The following is a 20,879-nucleotide window of genomic DNA, read 5'->3' on the forward strand; positions in this document are numbered from 1 at the left end:
ACGGTGTGGAGGGAGATTCACTCTGTGACACTGGGAGTGTGTGATGGGACGGTATGGAGGGTGATTCACTCTGTGTCTGACACTGGGTGTGTGTGATGGGAGTGTGTGGACGGAGATTCATTCTGTTTCTGACCCTGGGAGTCTGTGATGGGACTGTGTGGAGGGAGATTCACTCTGTGTTTGACACTGGTAATCTGTGATGTGCCAGTATGCAGGGAGGTTCACTCTCTGTCTGACCCCGGGAGTGTGTGATAGGACGGTGTGGAGGGAGATTCACTCTGTGTCTGACACTGGGTTTGTGTGATGGGAGTGTGTGGACGGAGATTCATTCTGTGTCTGACCCTGGGAGTGTGTGATGTGACAGTGTGGAGGGTTATTCACTCTGTGTCTGACCCCAGGAGTGTGGAGGGAGCTTCACTCTCTGTCTGACCCCGGGAGTGTGAGATGGAACGGTGTGGAGGGAGATTCACTCTGTCTCACCCCAGGAATGTGTGATGGGACAGTGTGGAGGGAGATTCTCTCTGTGTCTGACTCTGGGAGTGTGTGATGGGACAGTGTGGAGGGTTATTCACTCTGTGTCTGACCCCGGGAGTGTGGAGGGAGCTTCACTCTGTGTCTGACTCTGGGAGAGTTTGGAGGGAGATTCACTCTGCGTCTGACCCCGGGAGTGTGTGATGGGAGATTCACTTGGTGTCTAACCCTGGGAGTGTGTGATGTGACAGTGTGGATGGAGATTGACTCTGTGTCTGACCCTGGGAGAGTGTGGAGGGAAATTCACTCCGTGTCTGACCCTGCAAGGGTGTGATGTGACGGTGTGGAGGGAGAGGCACTCTGTGTCTGACCCTGGGAGTGTGTGATGGGACAGTGTGGAGGGAGATTCACTCTGTGTCTGACCCTGGGAGTGTGAGATGGGACAGTGTGGAGGCAGAGGCACTCTGTGTCTGAACCTGGGAGTGTGTGATGGGACAGTGTGGAGAGAGATTCACTCTGTATCTGACCCTGGGAGTGTGTGATGGGATGGTGTGGAAGGAGATTCACTCTGTGTCTGACCCTCGGATTGTGTGATGGGACAGTGTGGAGGGAGATTCACTCTCTCTCTCTGACCCCGGGAGTGTGTGATGGGACAGTGTGGATGGAGATTGACTCTCTGTCTGAACCCGGGAGTGTGTGATAGGACAATGTGGAGGGAGATTGACTCTGTGTCTGACCCTGGGAGAGTGTGGAGGGAGATTCACTCTGTGTCTGACCCTGAGTGTGTGTGATGGGACAGTGTGGAGGGAGATTGACTCTGTGTCTGACCCCAGGAGTGTGTGATGGGACAGTGTGGAGGGAGATTCACTCTGTGTCTGATCCTGGGAGTGTATGATGGGACAGTGTGGAGGGAGATTCACTCTCTGTCTGACCCTGGGAGTGTGTGATGGGATGGTGTGGAGGGAGATTCACTCTCTGTCTGACCCTGGGAGTGTGTGATGGGATGGTGTGGAGGGAGATTCACTCTGCGTCTGACCCCGGGAGTGTGTGATGGGAGATTCACTTGGTGTCTAACCCTGGGAGTGTGTGATGTGACAGTGTGGATGGAGATTGACTCTGTGTCTGACCCTGGGAGAGTGTGGAGGGAGCTTCACTCAGACTGACCCTAGGAGTGTGTGATGGGACAGTGTGGAGGGAGATTTACTCTGTGTCTGACCCTGGGAGTGTGTGGAGGCAGATTCACTCTGTGTCTGACTCTGGGACAGTGTGGAGGGAGATTGACTCTCTGTCTGAACCCGGGAGTGTGTGATAGGACAATGTGGAGGGAGATTGACTCTGTGTCTGACCCTGGGAGAGTGTGGAGGGAGATTGACTCTGTGTCTGACCCCGGGAGTGTGTGATGGGACAATGTGGAGGGAGATTGACTCTGTGTCTGACCCTGGGAGAGTGTGGAGGGAGTTTCACTCTGTGTCTGACCCCGAGAGTGTGTGATGGGAGAGTGTGAAGGGAGATTCTCTCTGTGTCTGACCCTGGGAGTGTGTGATGGGACAGTGTGGAGGGACATTCACTCTGTGTCTGACCATGGCAGTGTGTGATGGGTGAGTGTGGAGGGAGATTCTCTCTGTGTCTGACCCTGGGAGTGTGTGATGGGATGGTGTGCAGGGAGATTGACTCTGTGTCTGTCCCTGGCAGTCTCTGATGGGACTGTGTGGAGGGACATTCTCTCTGTGTCTGACCCTTGGAGTGTGTGATGCGAGAGTTTGGAGAGAGATTCACTCTGTGTCTGACCCTGGGAGAGTGTGGAAGGAGATCACTCTATGTCTGACCCCGGGAGTGTGTGATTGGAGATTAAATCTGTGTCTGACACTGGGAGTGTGTGATGGGACAGAGTGGAGAGATTCACTCTGTTTCTGACCCTGGGAGTGTGTGATTGGAGATTCACTCTGTGTCTGACCCTGGGAGTGTGTGATGGGACAGAGTGGAGAGATTAACTCTTTGTCTGACCCCGGGAATGTGTGATGGGAGATTCACTTTGTGTCTGACCCTGGGAGTCTGTGATGGGAGAGTGTGCAGGGAGATTCACTATGTGTCTGACCCCAGGAGTGTGTGATGGGACAGGTTGGAGTGAGTTTTACTCTGTGTGTAACCCTGGGAGTGTGTGATGGGACGGTGTAGAGGGAGATTGACTCTTTTTCTGCCCCCGGCAGTGTGTGATGGGACTGTGTGGAGGGAGATTGAGTCTGTGTCTGACCCTGGGAGTGTGTGATGGAAACTGTGCTGAGAGATTCACTCTGTGTCGGACCCTGGGTGTCTCTGATGGGACAGAGTGGAGGGAGATTCACTCTGTGTCTGACCCTGGGAGTCTGTGATGGGAGAGTGTGGAGGGAGATTCATTCTGTGTCTGACCCTGGGAGTGTGTGAAGTGAGTTTCACTCTGTGTCTGACCCTGTGGGAGTGTGATTGGACTGTGTTTCGGGAGCTTCACTTTGACCCGAGTGTGTGATGGGACAGTGTGGAAGGAGATCACTCTATGTCTGACCCCGGTAGTGTGTGATGTGAGAGTGTGGAGGGAGATTCACTCTTTGTCTGCCCCCGGCAGTGTGTGATGGGACTGTGTGGAGGGAGATTGAGTCTGTGTCTGACCCTGGGAGTGTGTGATGGGACACTGTGGTGGGAGATTCACTCTGTGTGTGACCCCGAGAGTGTGTGATGGGATGGTGTGGATGGAGATTCACTCTGTGTCTGACCCTGGGAGTGTCTGATGGGAGAGTGTGGAGGGAGATTCACTCTGTGTCTGACCCTGGGAGTGTGTGATGGGAGAGTGTGGATGGAGATTCACTCTGTGTGTGACCCCGGGAGTGTGTGATGGGATAGTGAGGAGGGAGATTCACTCTGTCTGACCCTGGGAGTGTGTGATGGGACATTGTGGTGGGAGATACACTCTGTGTCTGACCCCAAAAGGGGATTCTGTCAGAATGAGGAGAAAGTTTGTCACGCACTTCTGAAAATGTCGGAACAGAGTCCTCATGGTGTCCCTGTTTGGTTCTGGCAGACTCCACACCAACTGTTTGATGGTTGTGAGACGTTCATCAGGATCCTGGATTTCTGCAGAACAGGAAGAGAGACACATTCACCATGTCCTCCAATACATTCCTTAACCCCCACCTCATATTGTCAGATGCAATACCTGCTGATACCCACTCACATTCCTCACCTCATACCCTCCTCACCAGATCCTCATATTCTGCATCTTTCTCCTTTGACTTACCAGCTCAACCTTGCATCCTCACCTACCCTCCCCAATCTCCACCGATCTGCCCCTCCACTCCACCCTCACCACCTGCTTTACATGCTCCTTATTACTCCACCATCCTCTATGTCTTCCCCAACTCATCGCCTCCATCAGCACGACAACCTCAGCACCCCTCCTTCAATGGTGAGGCGACCTTTCTATCCCAGCTGGGAAAGTCCTGATCCCACCCTCATATTCCTGCACTTACTGATACATGTCACAAATTCCTCGTAGGTGTTGAATGGAAACAACGGTTCGGGCAGTTCCCGGAGAAACATCTTCAAAGCACCAGTGATGACGTGAATGTCTTCCCACTCGGGGTCATCCATGTTCAGCTTTTCCTCTGAGGGAATAGAGGACAAGAGACAGGAGAGCTGAGAGACGGATGGAGACTAATTTACCGGGGGACCCACACGCCTGCAACAATTGCAAGGTGAGACACAGAGTGAATCACCCTCCACACCGTCCCATCACACAATCCCAGGGTCAGACACAGAGTGAATCTCCCTCAACACTCTCCGATCACACACTCCCAGGGTCAGACGGAGAGTGAATCTCCGTCCACACTGTCCATCACACACACCCAGGGTCAGACACAGAGTGAATCTCCCTCCACACCGTCCCATCACACACTCCCAGGGTAAGACACAGAGTGAATCTCCCTCCACACTGTCCCATCACACACTCCCGTGGTCAGACACAGAGTGAATCTCCCTCCACACCGTCCCATCACACACTCCCGGGATCAGACACAGAGTGAATCTCCCTCCACACTGTCCCATCACACACTCCCGGGGTCACACACAGAGTGAATCTCCCTCCACACTGTCCCATCACACACTCCCGGGGTCAGACACAGAGTGAATCTCCCTCCACACTGTCCCATCACACACTCCCAGGGTCAGACACAGAGTGAATCTCTCTCCACACTGTCCCATCACACACTCTCAGGGTCAGACACAGAGTGAATCACCCTCCACACCGTCCCATCACACAATCCCAGGGTCAGACACAGAGTGAATCTCCCTCCACACTCTCCGATCACACACTCCCAGGGTCAGACGGAGAGTGAATCTCCGTCCACACTGTCCATCACACACACCCAGGGTCAGACACAGAGTGAATCTCCCTCCACACCGTCCCATCACACACTCCCGGGATCAGACACAGAGTGAATCTCCCTCCACACTGTCCCATCACACACTCCCGGGGTCAGACACAGAGTGAATCTCCCTCCACACTTTCCCATCACACACTCCAGGGGTCACACACAGAGTGAATCTCCCTCCACACTGTCCCATCACACACTCCCGGGGTCAAACACAGAGTGAATCTCCCTCCACACCATCCCATCACACACACCCAGGGTCAGACACACAGTGAATCTCCCTCCACACCGTCCCATCACACACTCCCAGGGTCAGACACAGAGTGAATCTCCCTCCACACTGTCCCATCACACACTCCCGGGATCAGACACACAGTGAATCTCCCTCCATACTGTCCCATCACACACTCCCAGGGTCAGACACAGAGTGAATCTCCGTCCACATTGTCCCATCACACACTCCCGGGGTCAGACACAGAGTGAATCTCCCTCCACACTGTGCCATCACACACTCCTGGGGTCAGACACACAGTGAATCTCCCTCCACACCGTCCCATCACACACTCCCAGGGTCAGACAGAGAGTGAATCTCCCTCCACAATGTCCCATCACACACTCCCAGGGTCAGACACAGAGTGAATCTCCCTCCAAACTGTCCCATCACACACTGCTGGGGTCAGGCACAGAGTGAATCACCCTCCACACTGTCCATCACAAACTCCCGGGGTCACACACAGAGTGAATCTCCCTCCACACTGTCCCATCACACACTCCTGGGGTCACACACAGAGTGAATCTCCCTCCACATTGTCCCATCACACACTCCCCGTGTCAGACACAGAGTGAATCTCCCTCCACACCGTCCCATCACACACTCCTGGGGTCAGACACAGAGTCAATCTCCCTCCACACCATCCCATCACACACACCCAGGGTCAGACACATAGTGAATCTCCCTCCACACCGTCCCATCACACACTCCCAGGGTCAGACACAGAGTGAATCTCCCTCCACACTGTCCCATCACACACTCTCAGGGTCAGACACAGAGTGAATCTCCCTCCACACCATCCCATCACACACTCCCAGGGTCAGACAGAGAGTGAATCTCCCTCCACACTGTCCCATCATACACTCCCAGGATCAGACACAGAGTGAATCTCCCTCCACACTGTCCCATCACACACTCCTGGGGTCACACACAGAGTGAATCTCCCTCCACATTGTCCCATCACACACTCCTGGGGTCAGACACAGAGTCAATCTCCCTCCACACTGTCCCATCACACACACTCAGGGTCAGACACAGAGTGAATCTCCCTCCACACCATCCCATCACACACTCCCAGGGTCAGACAGACACTGAATCTCCCTCCACACTGTCTCATCATACACTCCCAGGATCAGACACACAGTGAATCTCCCTCCATACTGTCCCATCACACGCTCCCAGGTTCAGACACAGACTGAATCTCCCTCCACACTGTCCCATCACACACTCCCGGGATCAGACACAGAGTGAATCTCCCTCCACACTTTCCCATCACACACTCCCGGAGTCACACACAGAGTGAATCTCCCTCCACACTGTCCCATCACACACTCCCGGGGTCAGACACACAGTGAATCTCCCTCCACACTCTCCCATCACACACTCCCACGGTCAGACACAGAGTGAATCTCCCTCCACACTGTCCCATCACACACTCTCAGGGTCAGACACAGAGTGAATCTCCCTCCACACCATCCCATCACACACTCCCAGGGTCAGACAGAGAGTGAATCTCCCTCCACACTGTCCCAGCATACACTCCCAGGATCAGACACAGAGTGAATCTCCCTCCACACTGTCCCATCACACAATCCTGGGGTCACACACAGAGTGAATCTCCCTCCACATTGTCCCATCACACACTCCCGGGGTCAGACACAGAGTGAATCTCCCTCCACACCGTCCCATCACACATTCCTGGGGTCAGACACAGAGTGAATCTCCCTCCACACTGTCCCATCACACACACTCAGGGTCAGACACAGAGTGAATCTCCCTCCACACCATCCCATCACACACTCCCAGGGTCAGACAGACAGTGAATCTCCCTCCACACTGTCCCATCATACACTCCCAGGATCAGACACAGAGTGAATCTCCCTCCACACCGTCCAATCACACACTCCCGGGATCAGACACACAGTGAATCTCCCTCCATACTGTCCCATCACACGCTCCCAGTGTCAGACACAGACTGAATCCCCCTCCACACTGTCCCATCACACACTCCCGGGATCAGACACAGAGTGGATCTCCCTCCACACTTTCCCATCACACACGCCCGGAGTCACACACAGAGTGAATCTCCCTGCACACTGTCCCATCACACACTCCCGGGGTCAGACACACGGTGAATCTCCCTCCACACTCTCCCATCACACACTCCCACGGTCAGACACAGAGTGAATCTCCCTCCACACTGTCCCATCACACACTCTCAGGGTCAGACACAGACTGAATCTCCCTCCACATTGTCCCATCACACAGTCCTGGTGTCAGACACAGAGTAAATATCCCTCCACACTGTCCCATCACACACTCTCAGGGTCAGACACAGAGTGAATCTCCCTCCACACCGTCCCATCACACACTCCCAGGGTCAGACACACAGTGAATCTCCCTCCACACCGTCCCATCACACACTCCCAGGGTCAGACACAGAGTTAATCTCCCTCCACATTGTCCCATCACACACTCCTGGGGTCAGACACAGAGTGAATCTCCCTCCACACCGTCCCATCACACACTCCTGGGGTCAGACACAGAGTGAATCTCCCTCCACACTGTCCCATCACACACACTCAGGGTCAGACACAGAGTGAATCTCCCTCCACACCATCCCATCACACACTCCCAGGGTCAGACAGACAGTGAATCTCCCTCCATACTGTCCCATCACACGCTCCCAGGGTCAGACACAGACAGAATCTCCCTCCACACTGTCCCATCACACACTCCCGGGATCAGACACAGAGTGAATCTCCCTCCACACTGTCCCATCACACACTCCCGGGGTCAGACACACAGTGAATCTCCCTCCACACTCTCCCATCACACACTCTCAGGGTCAGACACTTAGTGAATCTCCCTCCACATTGTCCCATCACACAGTCCTGGTGTCAGACACAGAGTAAATCTCCCTGCACACTGTCCCATCACACACTGCTGTGGTCAGACACAGAGTGAATCCCCCTCCTCACTGTCCATCACAAACTCCCGGGGTCACACACAAAGTGAATCTCCCTACACAGTGTCCCATCACACACTCCCAGGGTCAGACACAGAGTGAATCTCCCTCCACACCATCCCATCACACACTCCTGGGGTCAGACACAGAGTGAATCTCCCTCCACACCATCCCATCACACACTCCCGGGGTCAGACACAGATTGAATCTCCCTCCTCTCCGTCCCATCACACACTCCCAGGGTCAGACACAGAGTAAATCTCCCTACACACTGTCCCATCACACACTCTCAGGGTCAGACACAGAGTGAATCTCCCTCCACACCATCCCATCACACACACCCAGGGTCCGACACACAGTGAATCTCCAACCACACCGTCCCATCACACACTCCCAGGGTCAGACACAGAGTGAATCTCCCTCCACTCTGTCCCATCACACACTCCCAGGGTCAGACACAGAGTGAATCTCCCTCCACACTGTCCCATCACACACTCTCAGGGTCAGACACAGAGTGAATCTCCCTCCACACCGTCCCATCACACACTCCCAGGGTCAGACAGAGAGTGAATCTCCCTCCACACTCTCCCATCATACACTCCCAGGATCAGACACAGAGTGAATCTCCCTCCACACTGTCCCATCACACACTCCTGGGGTCACACACAGAGTGAATCTCCCTCCACACTGTCCCATCATACACTCCCAGGATAATACACAGTGTGAATCTCCCTCCACACCGTCCAATCACACACACCCGGGATCAGACACAGAGTGAATCTCCCTCCACACCGTCCGATCACACACTCCCAGGTTCAGACACAGTGAATCTCCCTCCACATTGTCCCATCACACACTCCCGTGGTCAGACACAGAGTGAATCTCCCTCCACACTGTCCCATCACACACTCCTGGGGTCAGACACACAGTGAATCTCCCTCCACACCGTCCCATCACACACTCCCAGGGTCAGACACAGAGTGAATCTCCCTCCACACTGTCCCATCACACAATCCCAGGGTCAGACACAGAGTGAATCTCCCTCCACACTGTCCCATCACACACTCTCAGGGTCAGACACAGAGTGGATCTCCCTCCACACTTTCCATCACACACACCCGGGGTCAGACACACAGTGAATCTCCCTCCACACTGTCCCATCACACACTCCCAGGGTCAGACACAGAGTTAATCTCCCTCCACTCTGTCCCATCACACACTCTCAGGGTCAGACACAGAGTGAATCTCCCTCCACACCGTCCCAGCACACACTCCCAGGGTCAGACACACAGTGAATCTCCCTCCACACCTTCCCATCACACACTCCCAGGGTCAGACACAGAGTTAATCTCCCTCCACATTGTCCCATCACACACTCCTGGGGTCAGATACACAGTGAATCTCCCTCCACACTCTCCCATCACACACTCTCAGGGTCAGACACAGAGTGAATCTCCCTCCACATTGTCCCATCACACAGTCCTGGTGTCAGACACAGAGTAAATCTCCCTTCACACTGTCCCATCACACACTGCTGGGGTCAGACACAGAGTGAATCCCCCTCCACACTGTCCATCACAAACTCCCGGGGTCACACACAAAGTGAATCTCTCTACACAGTGTCCCATCACACACTCCGAGCTTCAGACACAGAATGAATCTCCCTCCACACCGTCCCATCACACACTCCCAGGTTCAGACACTGAGTGAATCTCCCTCCACATTGTCCCATCACACACTCCCGTGGTCAGACACAGAGTGAATCTCCCTCCACTCTGTCCCATCACCCCATCCCAGGGTCAGACACAGAGTGAATCTCCCTCCACACTATCCCATCACACACTCCTGGGGTCAGACACACAGTGAATCTCCCTCCACACCGTCCCATCACACACTCCCAGGGTCAGACACAGACTGAATCTCCCTCCACACTGTCCCATCACACACTCCCGGGATCAGACACAGAGTGAATCTCCCTCCACACTTTCCCATCACACACTCCCGGAGTCACACACAGAGTGAATCTCCCTCCACACTGTCCCATCACACAGTCCCGGGGTCAGACACACAGTGAATCTCCCTCCACACTCTCCCATCACACACTCCCACGGTCAGACACAGAGTGAATCTCCCTCCACACTGTCCCATCACACACTCCCAGGGTCAGACAGAGAGTGAATCTCCCTCCACACTGTCCCAGCATACACTCCCAGGAACAGACACAGAGTGAATCTCCCTCCACACTGTCCCATCACACAATCCTGGGGTCACACACAGAGTGAATCTCCCTCCACATTGTCCCATCACACACTCCCGGGGTCAGACACAGAGTGAATCTCCCTCCACACCGTCCCATCACACATTCCTGGGGTCAGACACAGAGTGAATCTCCCTCCACACTGTCCCATCACACACACTCAGGGTCAGACACAGAGTGAATCTCCCTCCACACCATCCCATCACACACTCCCAGGGTCAGACAGACAGTGAATCTCCCTCCACACTGTCCCATCATACACTCCCAGGATCAGACACAGAGTGAATCTCCCTCCACAACGTCCAATCACACACTCCCGGGATCAGACACACAGTGAATCTCCCTCCATACTGTCCCATCACACGCTCCCAGTGTCAGACACAGACTGAATCCCCCTCCACACTGTCCCATCACACACTCCCGGGATCAGACACAGAGTGGATCTCCCTCCACACTTTCCCATCACACACTCCCGGAGTCACACACAGAGTGAATCTCCCTGCACACTGTCCCATCACACACTCCCGGGGTCAGACACACAGTGAATCTCCCTCCACACTCTCCCATCACACACTCCCACGGTCAGACACAGAGTGAATCTCCCTCCACACTGTCCCATCACACACTCTCAGGGTCAGACACAGACTGAATCTCCCTCCACATTGTCCCATCACACACTCCTGGTGTCAGACACAGAGTAAATATCCCTCCACACTGTCCCATCACACACTCTCAGGGTCAGACACAGAGTGAATCTCCCTCCACACCGTCCCATCACACACTCCCAGGGTCAGACACACAGTGAATCTCCCTCCTCTCCGTCCCATCACACACTCCCAGGGTCAGACACAGAGTAAATCTCCCTACACACTGTCCCATCACACACTCTCAGGGTCAGACACAGAGTGAATCTCCCTCCACACCATCCCATCACACACACCCAGGGTCCGACACACAGTGAATCTCCAACCACACCGTCCCATCACACACTCCCAGGGTCAGACACAGAGTGAATCTCCCTCCACTCTGTCCCATCACACACTCCCAGGGTCAGACACAGAGTGAATCTCCCTCCACACTGTCCCATCACACACTCTCAGGGTCAGACACAGAGTGAATCTCCCTCCACACCGTCCCATCACACACTCCCAGGGTCAGACAGAGAGTGAATCTCCCTCCACACTCTCCCATCATACACTCCCAGGATCAGACACAGAGTGAATCTCCCTCCACACTGTCCCATCACACACTCCTGGGGTCACACACAGAGTGAATCTCCCTCCACACTGTCCCATCATACACTCCCAGGATAATACACAGTGTGAATCTCCCTCCACACCGTCCAATCACACACACCCGGGATCAGACACAGAGTGAATCTCCCTCCACACCGTCCGATCACACACTCCCAGGTTCAGACACAGAGTGAATCTCCCTCCACATTGTCCCATCACACACTCCCGTGGTCAGACACAGAGTGAATCTCCCTCCACACTGTCCCATCACACACTCCTGGGGTCAGACACACAGTGAATCTCCCTCCACACCGTCCCATCACACACTCCCAGGGTCAGACACAGAGTGAATCTCCCTCCACACTGTCCCATCACACAATCCCAGGGTCAGACACAGAGTGAATCTCCCTCCACACTGTCCCATCACACACTCTCAGGGTCAGACACAGAGTGGATCTCCCTCCACACTTTCCATCACACACACCCGGGGTCAGACACACAGTGAATCTCCCTCCACACTGTCCCATCACACACTCCCAGGGTCAGACACAGAGTTAATCTCCCTCCACTCTGTCCCATCACACACTCTCAGGGTCAGACACAGAGTGAATCTCCCTCCACACCGTCCCAGAACACACTCCCAGGGTCAGACACACAGTGAATCTCCCTCCACACCTTCCCATCACACACTCCCAGGGTCAGACACAGAGTTAATCTCCCTCCACATTGTCCCATCACACACTCCTGGGGTCAGATACACAGTGAATCTCCCTCCACACTCTCCCATCACACACTCTCAGGGTCAGACACAGAGTGAATCTCCCTCCACATTGTCCCATCACACAGTCCTGGTGTCAGACACAGAGTAAATCTCCCTTCACACTGTCCCATCACACACTGCTGGGGTCAGACACAGAGTGAATCCCCCTCCACACTGTCCATCACAAACTCCCGGGGTCACACACAAAGTGAATCTCTCTACACAGTGTCCCATCACACACTCCGAGCTTCAGACACAGAGTGAATCTCCCTCCACACCGTCCCATCACACACTCCCAGGTTCAGACACTGAGTGAATCTCCCTCCACATTGTCCCATCACACACTCCCGTGGTCAGACACAGAGTGAATCTCCCTCCACTCTGTCCCATCACCCCATCCCAGGGTCAGACACAGAGTGAATCTCCCTCCACACTATCCCATCACACACTCCTGGGGTCAGACACACAGTGAATCTCCCTCCACACCGTCCCATCACACACTCCCAGGGTCAGACAGACACTGAATCTCCCTCCACACTGTCTCATCATACACTCCCAGGATCAGACACACAGTGAATCTCCCTCCATACTGTCCCATCACACGCTCCCAGGTTCAGACACAGACTGAATCTCCCTCCACACTGTCCCATCACACACTCCCGGGATCAGACACAGAGTGAATCTCCCTCCACACTTTCCCATCACACACTCCCGGAGTCACACACAGAGTGAATCTCCCTCCACACTGTCCCATCACACAGTCCCGGGGTCAGACACACAGTGAATCTCCCTCCACACTCTCCCATCACACACTCCCACGGTCAGACACAGAGTGAATCTCCCTCCACACTGTCCCATCACACACTCCCAGGGTCAGACAGAGAGTGAATCTCCCTCCACACTGTCCCAGCATACACTCCCAGGATCAGACACAGAGTGAATCTCCCTCCACACTGTCCCATCACACAATCCTGGGGTCACACACAGAGTGAATCTCCCTCCACATTGTCCCATCACACACTCCCGGGGTCAGACACAGAGTGAATCTCCCTCCACACCGTCCCATCACACATTCCTGGGGTCAGACACAGAGTGAATCTCCCTCCACACTGTCCCATCACACACACTCAGGGTCAGACACAGAGTGAATCTCCCTCCACACCATCCCATCACACACTCCCAGGGTCAGACAGACAGTGAATCTCCCTCCATACTGTCCCATCACACGCTCCCAGTGTCAGACACAGACTGAATCCCCCTCCACACTGTCCCATCACACACTCCCGGGATCAGACACAGAGTGGATCTCCCTCCACACTTTCCCATCACACACTCCCGGAGTCACACACAGAGTGAATCTCCCTGCACACTGTCCCATCACACACTCCCGGGGTCAGACACACAGTGAATCTCCCTCCACATCTCCCATCACACACTCCCACGGTCAGACACAGAGTGAATCTCCCTCCACACTGTCCCATCCCACACTCTCAGGGTCAGACACAGACTGAATCTCCCTCCACATTGTCCCATCACACACTCCTGGTGTCAGACACAGAGTAAATATCCCTCCACACTGTCCCATCACACACTCTCAGGGTCAGACACAGAGTGAATCTCCCTCCACACCGTCCCATCACACACTCCCAGGGTCAGACACACAGTGAATCTCCCTCCACACCGTCCCATCACACACTCCCAGGGTCAGACACAGAGTTAATCTCCCTCCACATTGTCCCATCACACACTCCTGGGGTCAGACACAGAGTGAATCTCCCTCCACACCGTCCCATCACACACTCCTGGGGTCAGACACAGAGTGAATCTCCCTCCACACTGTCCCATCACACACACTCAGGGTCAGACACAGAGTGAATCTCCCTCCACACCATCCCATCACACACTCCCAGGGTCAGACAGACAGTGAATCTCCCTCCATACTGTCCCATCACACGCTCCCAGGGTCAGACACAGACAGAATCTCCCTCCACACTGTCCCATCACACACTCCCGGGATCAGACACAGAGTGAATCTCCCTCCACACTGTCCCATCACACACTCCCGGGGTCAGACACACAGTGAATCTCCCTCCACTCTCTCCCATCACACACTCTCAGGGTCAGACACTTAGTGAATCTCCCTCCACATTGTCCCATCACACAGTCCTGGTGTCAGACACAGAGTAAATCTCCCTGCACACTGTCCCATCACACACTGCTGTGGTCAGACACAGAGTGAATCCCCCTCCTCACTGTCCATCACAAACTCCCGGGGTCACACACAAAGTGAATCTCCCTACACAGTGTCCCATCACACACTCCCAGGGTCAGACACAGAGTGAATCTCCCTCCACACCATCCCATCACACACTCCCGGGGTCAGACACAGATTGAATCTCCCTCCTCTCCGTCCCATCACACACTCCCAGGGTCAGACACAGAGTAAATCTCCCTACACACTGTCCCATCACACACTCTCAGGGTCAGACACAGAGTGAATCTCCTTCCACACCATCCCATCACACACACCCAGGGTCCGACACACAGTGAATCTCCAACCACACCGTCCCATCACACACTCCCAGGGTCAGACACAGAGTGAATCTCCCTCCACTCTGTCCCATCACACACTCCCAGGGTCAGACACAGAGTGAATCTCCCTCCACACTGTCCCATCACACACTCTCAGGGTCAGACACAGAGTGAATCTCCCTCCACACCGTCCCATCACACACTCCCAGGGTCAGACAGAGAGTGAATCTCCCTCCACACTCTCCCATCATACACTCCCAGGATCAGACACAGAGTGAATCTCCCTCCACACTGTCCCATCACACACTCCTGGGGTCACACACAGAGTGAATCTCCCTCCACACTGTCCCATCATACACTCCCAGGATAATACACAGTGTGAATCTCCCTCCACACCGTCCAATCACACACACCCGGGATCAGACACAGAGTGAATCTCCCTCCACACCGTCCGATCACACACTCCCAGGTTCAGACACAGAGTGAATCTCCCTCCACATTGTCCCATCACACACTCCTGGGGTCAGACACACAGTGAATCTCCCTCCACACCGTCCCATCACACACTCCCAGGGTCAGACACAGAGTGAATCTCCCTCCACACTGTCCCATCACACAATCCCAGGGTCAGACACAGAGTGAATCTCCCTCCACACCATCCCATCACACACTCCCAGGGTCAGACACAGAGTGAATCTCCCTCCACATTGTCCCATCACACACTCCCAGGGTCAGACAGACAGTGAATCTCCCTCCACACTGTCCCATCACACAATCCCAGGGTCAGACACAGAGTAAATCTCCCTCCGCACTGTCCCATCACACACTCTCAGGGTCAGACACAGAGTGAATCTCCCTCCACACCATCCCATCACACACTCCCAGGGTCAGACACAGAGTGAATCTCCCTCCACAGTGTCCCATCACACACTCCCGGGGTCAGACACAGAGTGAATCTCCCTCCACACTGTCCCATCACACACTCCTGGGGTCAGACACACAGTGAATCTCCCTCCACACCGTCCCATCAGACACTCCCAGGTTCAGACACAGAGTGAATCTCCCTCCACACTGTCCAATCACACACTCCCAGAGTCAGACACAGAGTGAATCTCCCTCCAAACTGTGCCATCACACACTCCCGGGGTCAGACACAGAGTGAATCTCCCTCCACACCGTCCCATCACACACTCCTGGGGTCAGAGACGGAGTGAATCTCCCTCCACACTGTCCCATCACACACACTCAGAGTCAGACACAGAGTGAATCTCCCTCCACACCATCCCATCACACACTCCCAGGGTCAGACAGACAGTGAATCTCCCTCCACACTGTCCCATCATACACTCCCAGGATCAGACACAGAGTGAATCTCCCTCCACTCCGTCCCATCACACACTCCCAGGGTCAGACACAGAGTAAATCTCCCTCCACACTGTCCCATCACACACTCTCAGGGTCAGACACAGAGTGAATCTCCCTCCACACAATCCCATCACACACACCCAGGGTCAGACACAGAGTGAATCTCCCTCCACATTGTCCCATCACACACTCCCAGGGTCAGACACAGAGTGAATCTCCCTCCACACTGTCCCATCACACACTCCTGGGGTCAGACACACAGTGAATCTCCCTCCACACCGTCCCATCACACACTCCTGGGGACAGACACAGAGTGAATCTCCCTCCACACTGTCCCATCACACACACTCAGGGCCAGACACAGAGTGAATCGCCCTCCACACCGTCCCATCACACACTCCCAGGGTCAGACAGACAGTGAATCTCCCTCCACACTGTCCAATCATACACTCCCAGTATCAGACACACAGTGACTCTCCCTCCACACTCTCCCATCGCACACTCCCGGGATCAGACACACGGTGAATCTCCCTCCATACTGTCCCATCACACACTCCCAGGGTCAGACACAGAGTGAATCTCCCTCCACACTGTCCCATCACACACTCCTGGCGTCAGACACAGAGTGAATCTCCCTCCACCCAGTCCCATCACACACTCCTGGGGTGAGACACAGAGTGAATCTCCCTCCACATTGTCCCATCACACAGTCCCAGGGTCAGACACACAGTGAATCTCCCTCCACACCGTCACATCACTCACTCCCAGGGTCAGACACAGAGTGAATCTCCTGCCACACTGTCCCATCACACACTCCCAGGGTCAGACACAGAGTGAATCTCCCTCCACACTGTCACATCTCTCACTCCCAGGGTCAGACACAGAGTGAATCTCCGTCCAGACCGTCCCATCACACACTCCCAGGGTCAGACACAGAGTGAATCTCCCTCCACATTGTCCCATCACACACTCCCGGGGTCAGACACAGAGTGAATCTCCCTCCGCACCGTCCCATCACACACTCCTGCGGTCAGACACAGAGTGAATCTCCCTCCACACTGTCCCATCACACACACTCAGGGTCAGACACAGAGTGAATCTCCCTCCACACCATCCCATCACACACTGCCAGGGTCAGACAGACAGTGAATCTCCCTCCACACTGTCCCATTATACACCCCCAGGATCAGACACAGAGTGAATCTCCCTCCACACCGTCCCATCACACACTCCCGGGATCAGACACACAGTGAATCTCCCTCCATACTGTCCCATCACACGCTCCCAGGGTCAGACACAGACTGCATCTCCCTCCACACTGTCCCATCACACACTCCCGGGATCAGACACAGAGTGAATCTCCCTCCACACTTTCCCATCACACACTCCCGGAGTCACACACAGAGTGAATCTCCCTCCACACTGTCCCATCACACACTCCCGGGATCAGACACAGAGTGAATGTCCCTCCACATTGTCCCATCACACGCTCCCAGGGTCAGACACAGACTGAATCTCCCTCCACACTGTCCCATCACACACTCCCGGGATCAGACACCGAGTGAATCTCCCTCCACACTGTCCCATCACACACTCCCAGGGTCAGACACAGAGTAAATCTCCCTCCACTCTGTCCCATCACACACTCTCAGGGTCAGACACAGAGTGAATCTCCCTCCACACCATCCCATCACACACACCCAGGGTCAGACACACAGTGAATCTCCCTCCACACCGTCCCATCACACACTCCCAGGGTCAGACACAGAGTGAATCTCCCTCCACTCTGTCCCATCACACACTCCCAGGGTCAGACACAGAGTGAATCTCCCTCCACAGTGTCCCATCACACACTCCCGGGGTCAGACACAGAGTGAATCTCCCTCCACACTGTCCCATCACACACTCCTGGGGTCAGACACACAGTGAATCTCCCTCCACACCGTCCCATCAGACACTCCCAGGTTCAGACACAGAGTGAATCTCCCTCCACACTGTCCAATCACACACTCCCAGAGTCAGACACAGAGTGAATCTCCCTCCAAACTGTGCCATCACACACCTCCGGGGTCAGACACAGAGTGAATCACCCTCCACACCGTCACATCACACACTCCTGGGGTCAGAGACGGAGTGAATCTCCCTCCACACTGTCCCATCACACACACTCAGAGTCAGACACAGAGTGAATCTCCCTCCACACCATCCCATCACACACTCCCAGGGTCAGACAGACAGTGAATCTCCCTCCACACTGTCCCATCATACACTCCCAGGATCAGACACAGAGTGAATCTCCCTCCACTCCGTCCCATCACACACTCCCAGGGTCAGACACAGAGTAAATCTCCCTCCACACTGTCCCATCACACACTCTCAGGGTCAGACACAGAGTGAATCTCCCTCCACACAATCACATCACACACACCCTGGGTCAGACACAGAGTGAATCTCCCTCCACATTGTCCCATCACACACTCCCGGGGTCAGACACAGAGTGAATCTCCCTCCACACTGTCCCATCACACACTCCTGGGGTCAGACACACAGTGAATCTCCCTCCACACCGTCCCATCACACACTCCTGGGGACAGACACAGAGTGAATCTCCCTCCACACTGTCCCATCACACACACTCAGGGCCAGACACAGAGTGAATCGCCCTCCACACCGTCCCATCACACACTCCCAGGGTCAGACAGACAGTGAATCTCCCTCCACACTGTCCAATCATACACTCCCAGTATCAGACACACAGTGACTCTCCCTCCACACTCTCCCATCGCGCACTCCCGGGATCAGACACACGGTGAATCTCCCTCCATACTGTCCCATCACACACTCCCAGGGTCAGACACAGAGTGAATCTCCCTCCACACTGTCCCATCACACACTCCTGGCGTCAGACACAGAGTGAATCTCCCTCCACCCAGTCCCATCACACACTCCTGGGGTGAGACACAGAGTGAATCTCCCTCCACACTGTCCCATCACACAGTCCCAGGGTCAGACACACAGTGAATCTCCCTCCACACCGTCACATCACTCACTCCCAGGGTCAGACACAGAGTGAATCTCCTGCCACACTGTCCCATCACACACTCCCAGGGTCAGACACAGAGTGAATCTCCCTCCACACTGTCACATCTCTCACTCCCAGGGTCAGACACAGAGTGAATCTCCGTCCAGACCGTCCCATCACACACTCCCAGGGTCAGACACAGAGTGAATCTCCCTCCACATTGTCCCATCACACACTCCCGGGGTCAGACACAGAGTGAATCTCCCTCCGCACCGTCCCATCACACACTCCTGCGGTCAGACACAGAGTGAATCTCCCTCCACACTGTCCCATCACACACACTCAGGGTCAGACACAGAGTGAATCTCCCTCCACACCATCCCATCACACACTGCCAGGGTCAGACAGACAGTGAATCTCCCTCCACACTGTCCCATCATACACTCCCAGGATCAGACACAGAGTGAATCTCCCTCCACTCCGTCCCATCACACACTCCCAGGGTCAGACACAGAGTAAATCTCCCTCCACACTGTCCCATCACACACTCTCAGGGTCAGACACAGAGTGAATCTCCCTCCACACAATCCCATCACACACACCCAGGGTCAGACACAGAGTGAATCTCCCTCCACATTGTCCCATCACACACTCCCGGGGTCAGACACAGAGTGAATCTCCCTCCACACTGTCCCATCACACACTCCTGGGGTCAGACACACAGTGAATCTCCCTCCACACCGTCCCATCACACACTCCTGGGGACAGACACAGAGTGAATCTCCCTCCACACTGTCCCATCACACACACTCAGGGCCAGACACAGAGTGAATCGCCCTCCACACCGTCCCATCACACACTCCCAGGGTCAGACAGACAGTGAATCTCCCTCCACACTGTCCAATCATACACTCCCAGTATCAGACACACAGTGACTCTCCCTCCACACTCTCCCATCGCGCACTCCCGGGATCAGACACACGGTGAATCTCCCTCCATACTGTCCCATCACACACTCCCAGGGTCAGACACAGAGTGAATCTCCCTCCACACTGTCCCATCACACACTCCTGGCGTCAGACACAGAGTGAATCTCCCTCCACCCAGTCCCATCACACACTCCTGGGGTGAGACACAGAGTGAATCTCCCTCCACACTGTCCCATCACACAGTCCCAGGGTCAGACACACAGTGAATCTCCCTCCACACCGTCACATCACTCACTCCCAGGGTCAGACACAGAGTGAATCTCCTGCCACACTGTCCCATCACACACTCCCAGGGTCAGACACAGAGTGAATCTCCCTCCACACTGTCACATCTCTCACTCCCAGGGTCAGACACAGAGTGAATCTCCGTCCAGACCGTCCCATCACACACTCCCAGGGTCAGACACAGAGTGAATCTCCCTCCACATTGTCCCATCACACACTCCCGGGGTCAGACACAGAGTGAATCTCCCTCCGCACCGTCCCATCACACACTCCTGCGGTCAGACACAGAGTGAATCTCCCTCCACACTGTCCCATCACACACACTCAGGGTCAGACACAGAGTGAATCTCCCTCCACACCATCCCATCACACACTGCCAGGGTC

At 54.7% G+C, this 20,879-nt stretch overlaps 1 protein-coding gene across 7 annotated transcripts in view; it reads right to left on the bottom strand.

Moving 5' to 3' along the window:
- Positions 1–20,879, bottom strand: part of arhgap9 (Rho GTPase activating protein 9) — a 264,445-nt gene that overhangs the window by 5,380 nt on the left and 238,186 nt on the right. For all 7 annotated transcript variants that reach the window (XM_059956259.1, XM_059956258.1, XM_059956256.1 and 4 more), the window contains 2 exons: positions 3,972–4,106; positions 3,471–3,576 (listed from right to left, as the gene is read on the bottom strand). In XM_059956259.1, coding sequence (XP_059812242.1) covers positions 3,471–3,576; positions 3,972–4,106 — 241 coding nt within the window. The remainder of the gene's footprint in view (positions 1–3,470; positions 3,577–3,971; positions 4,107–20,879) is intronic.

The sequence above is a fragment of the Hypanus sabinus genome, chromosome X1, assembly GCF_030144855.1.
Source record: "Hypanus sabinus isolate sHypSab1 chromosome X1, sHypSab1.hap1, whole genome shotgun sequence".
Classification (NCBI taxonomy): Eukaryota; Metazoa; Chordata; class Chondrichthyes; order Myliobatiformes; family Dasyatidae; genus Hypanus; species Hypanus sabinus.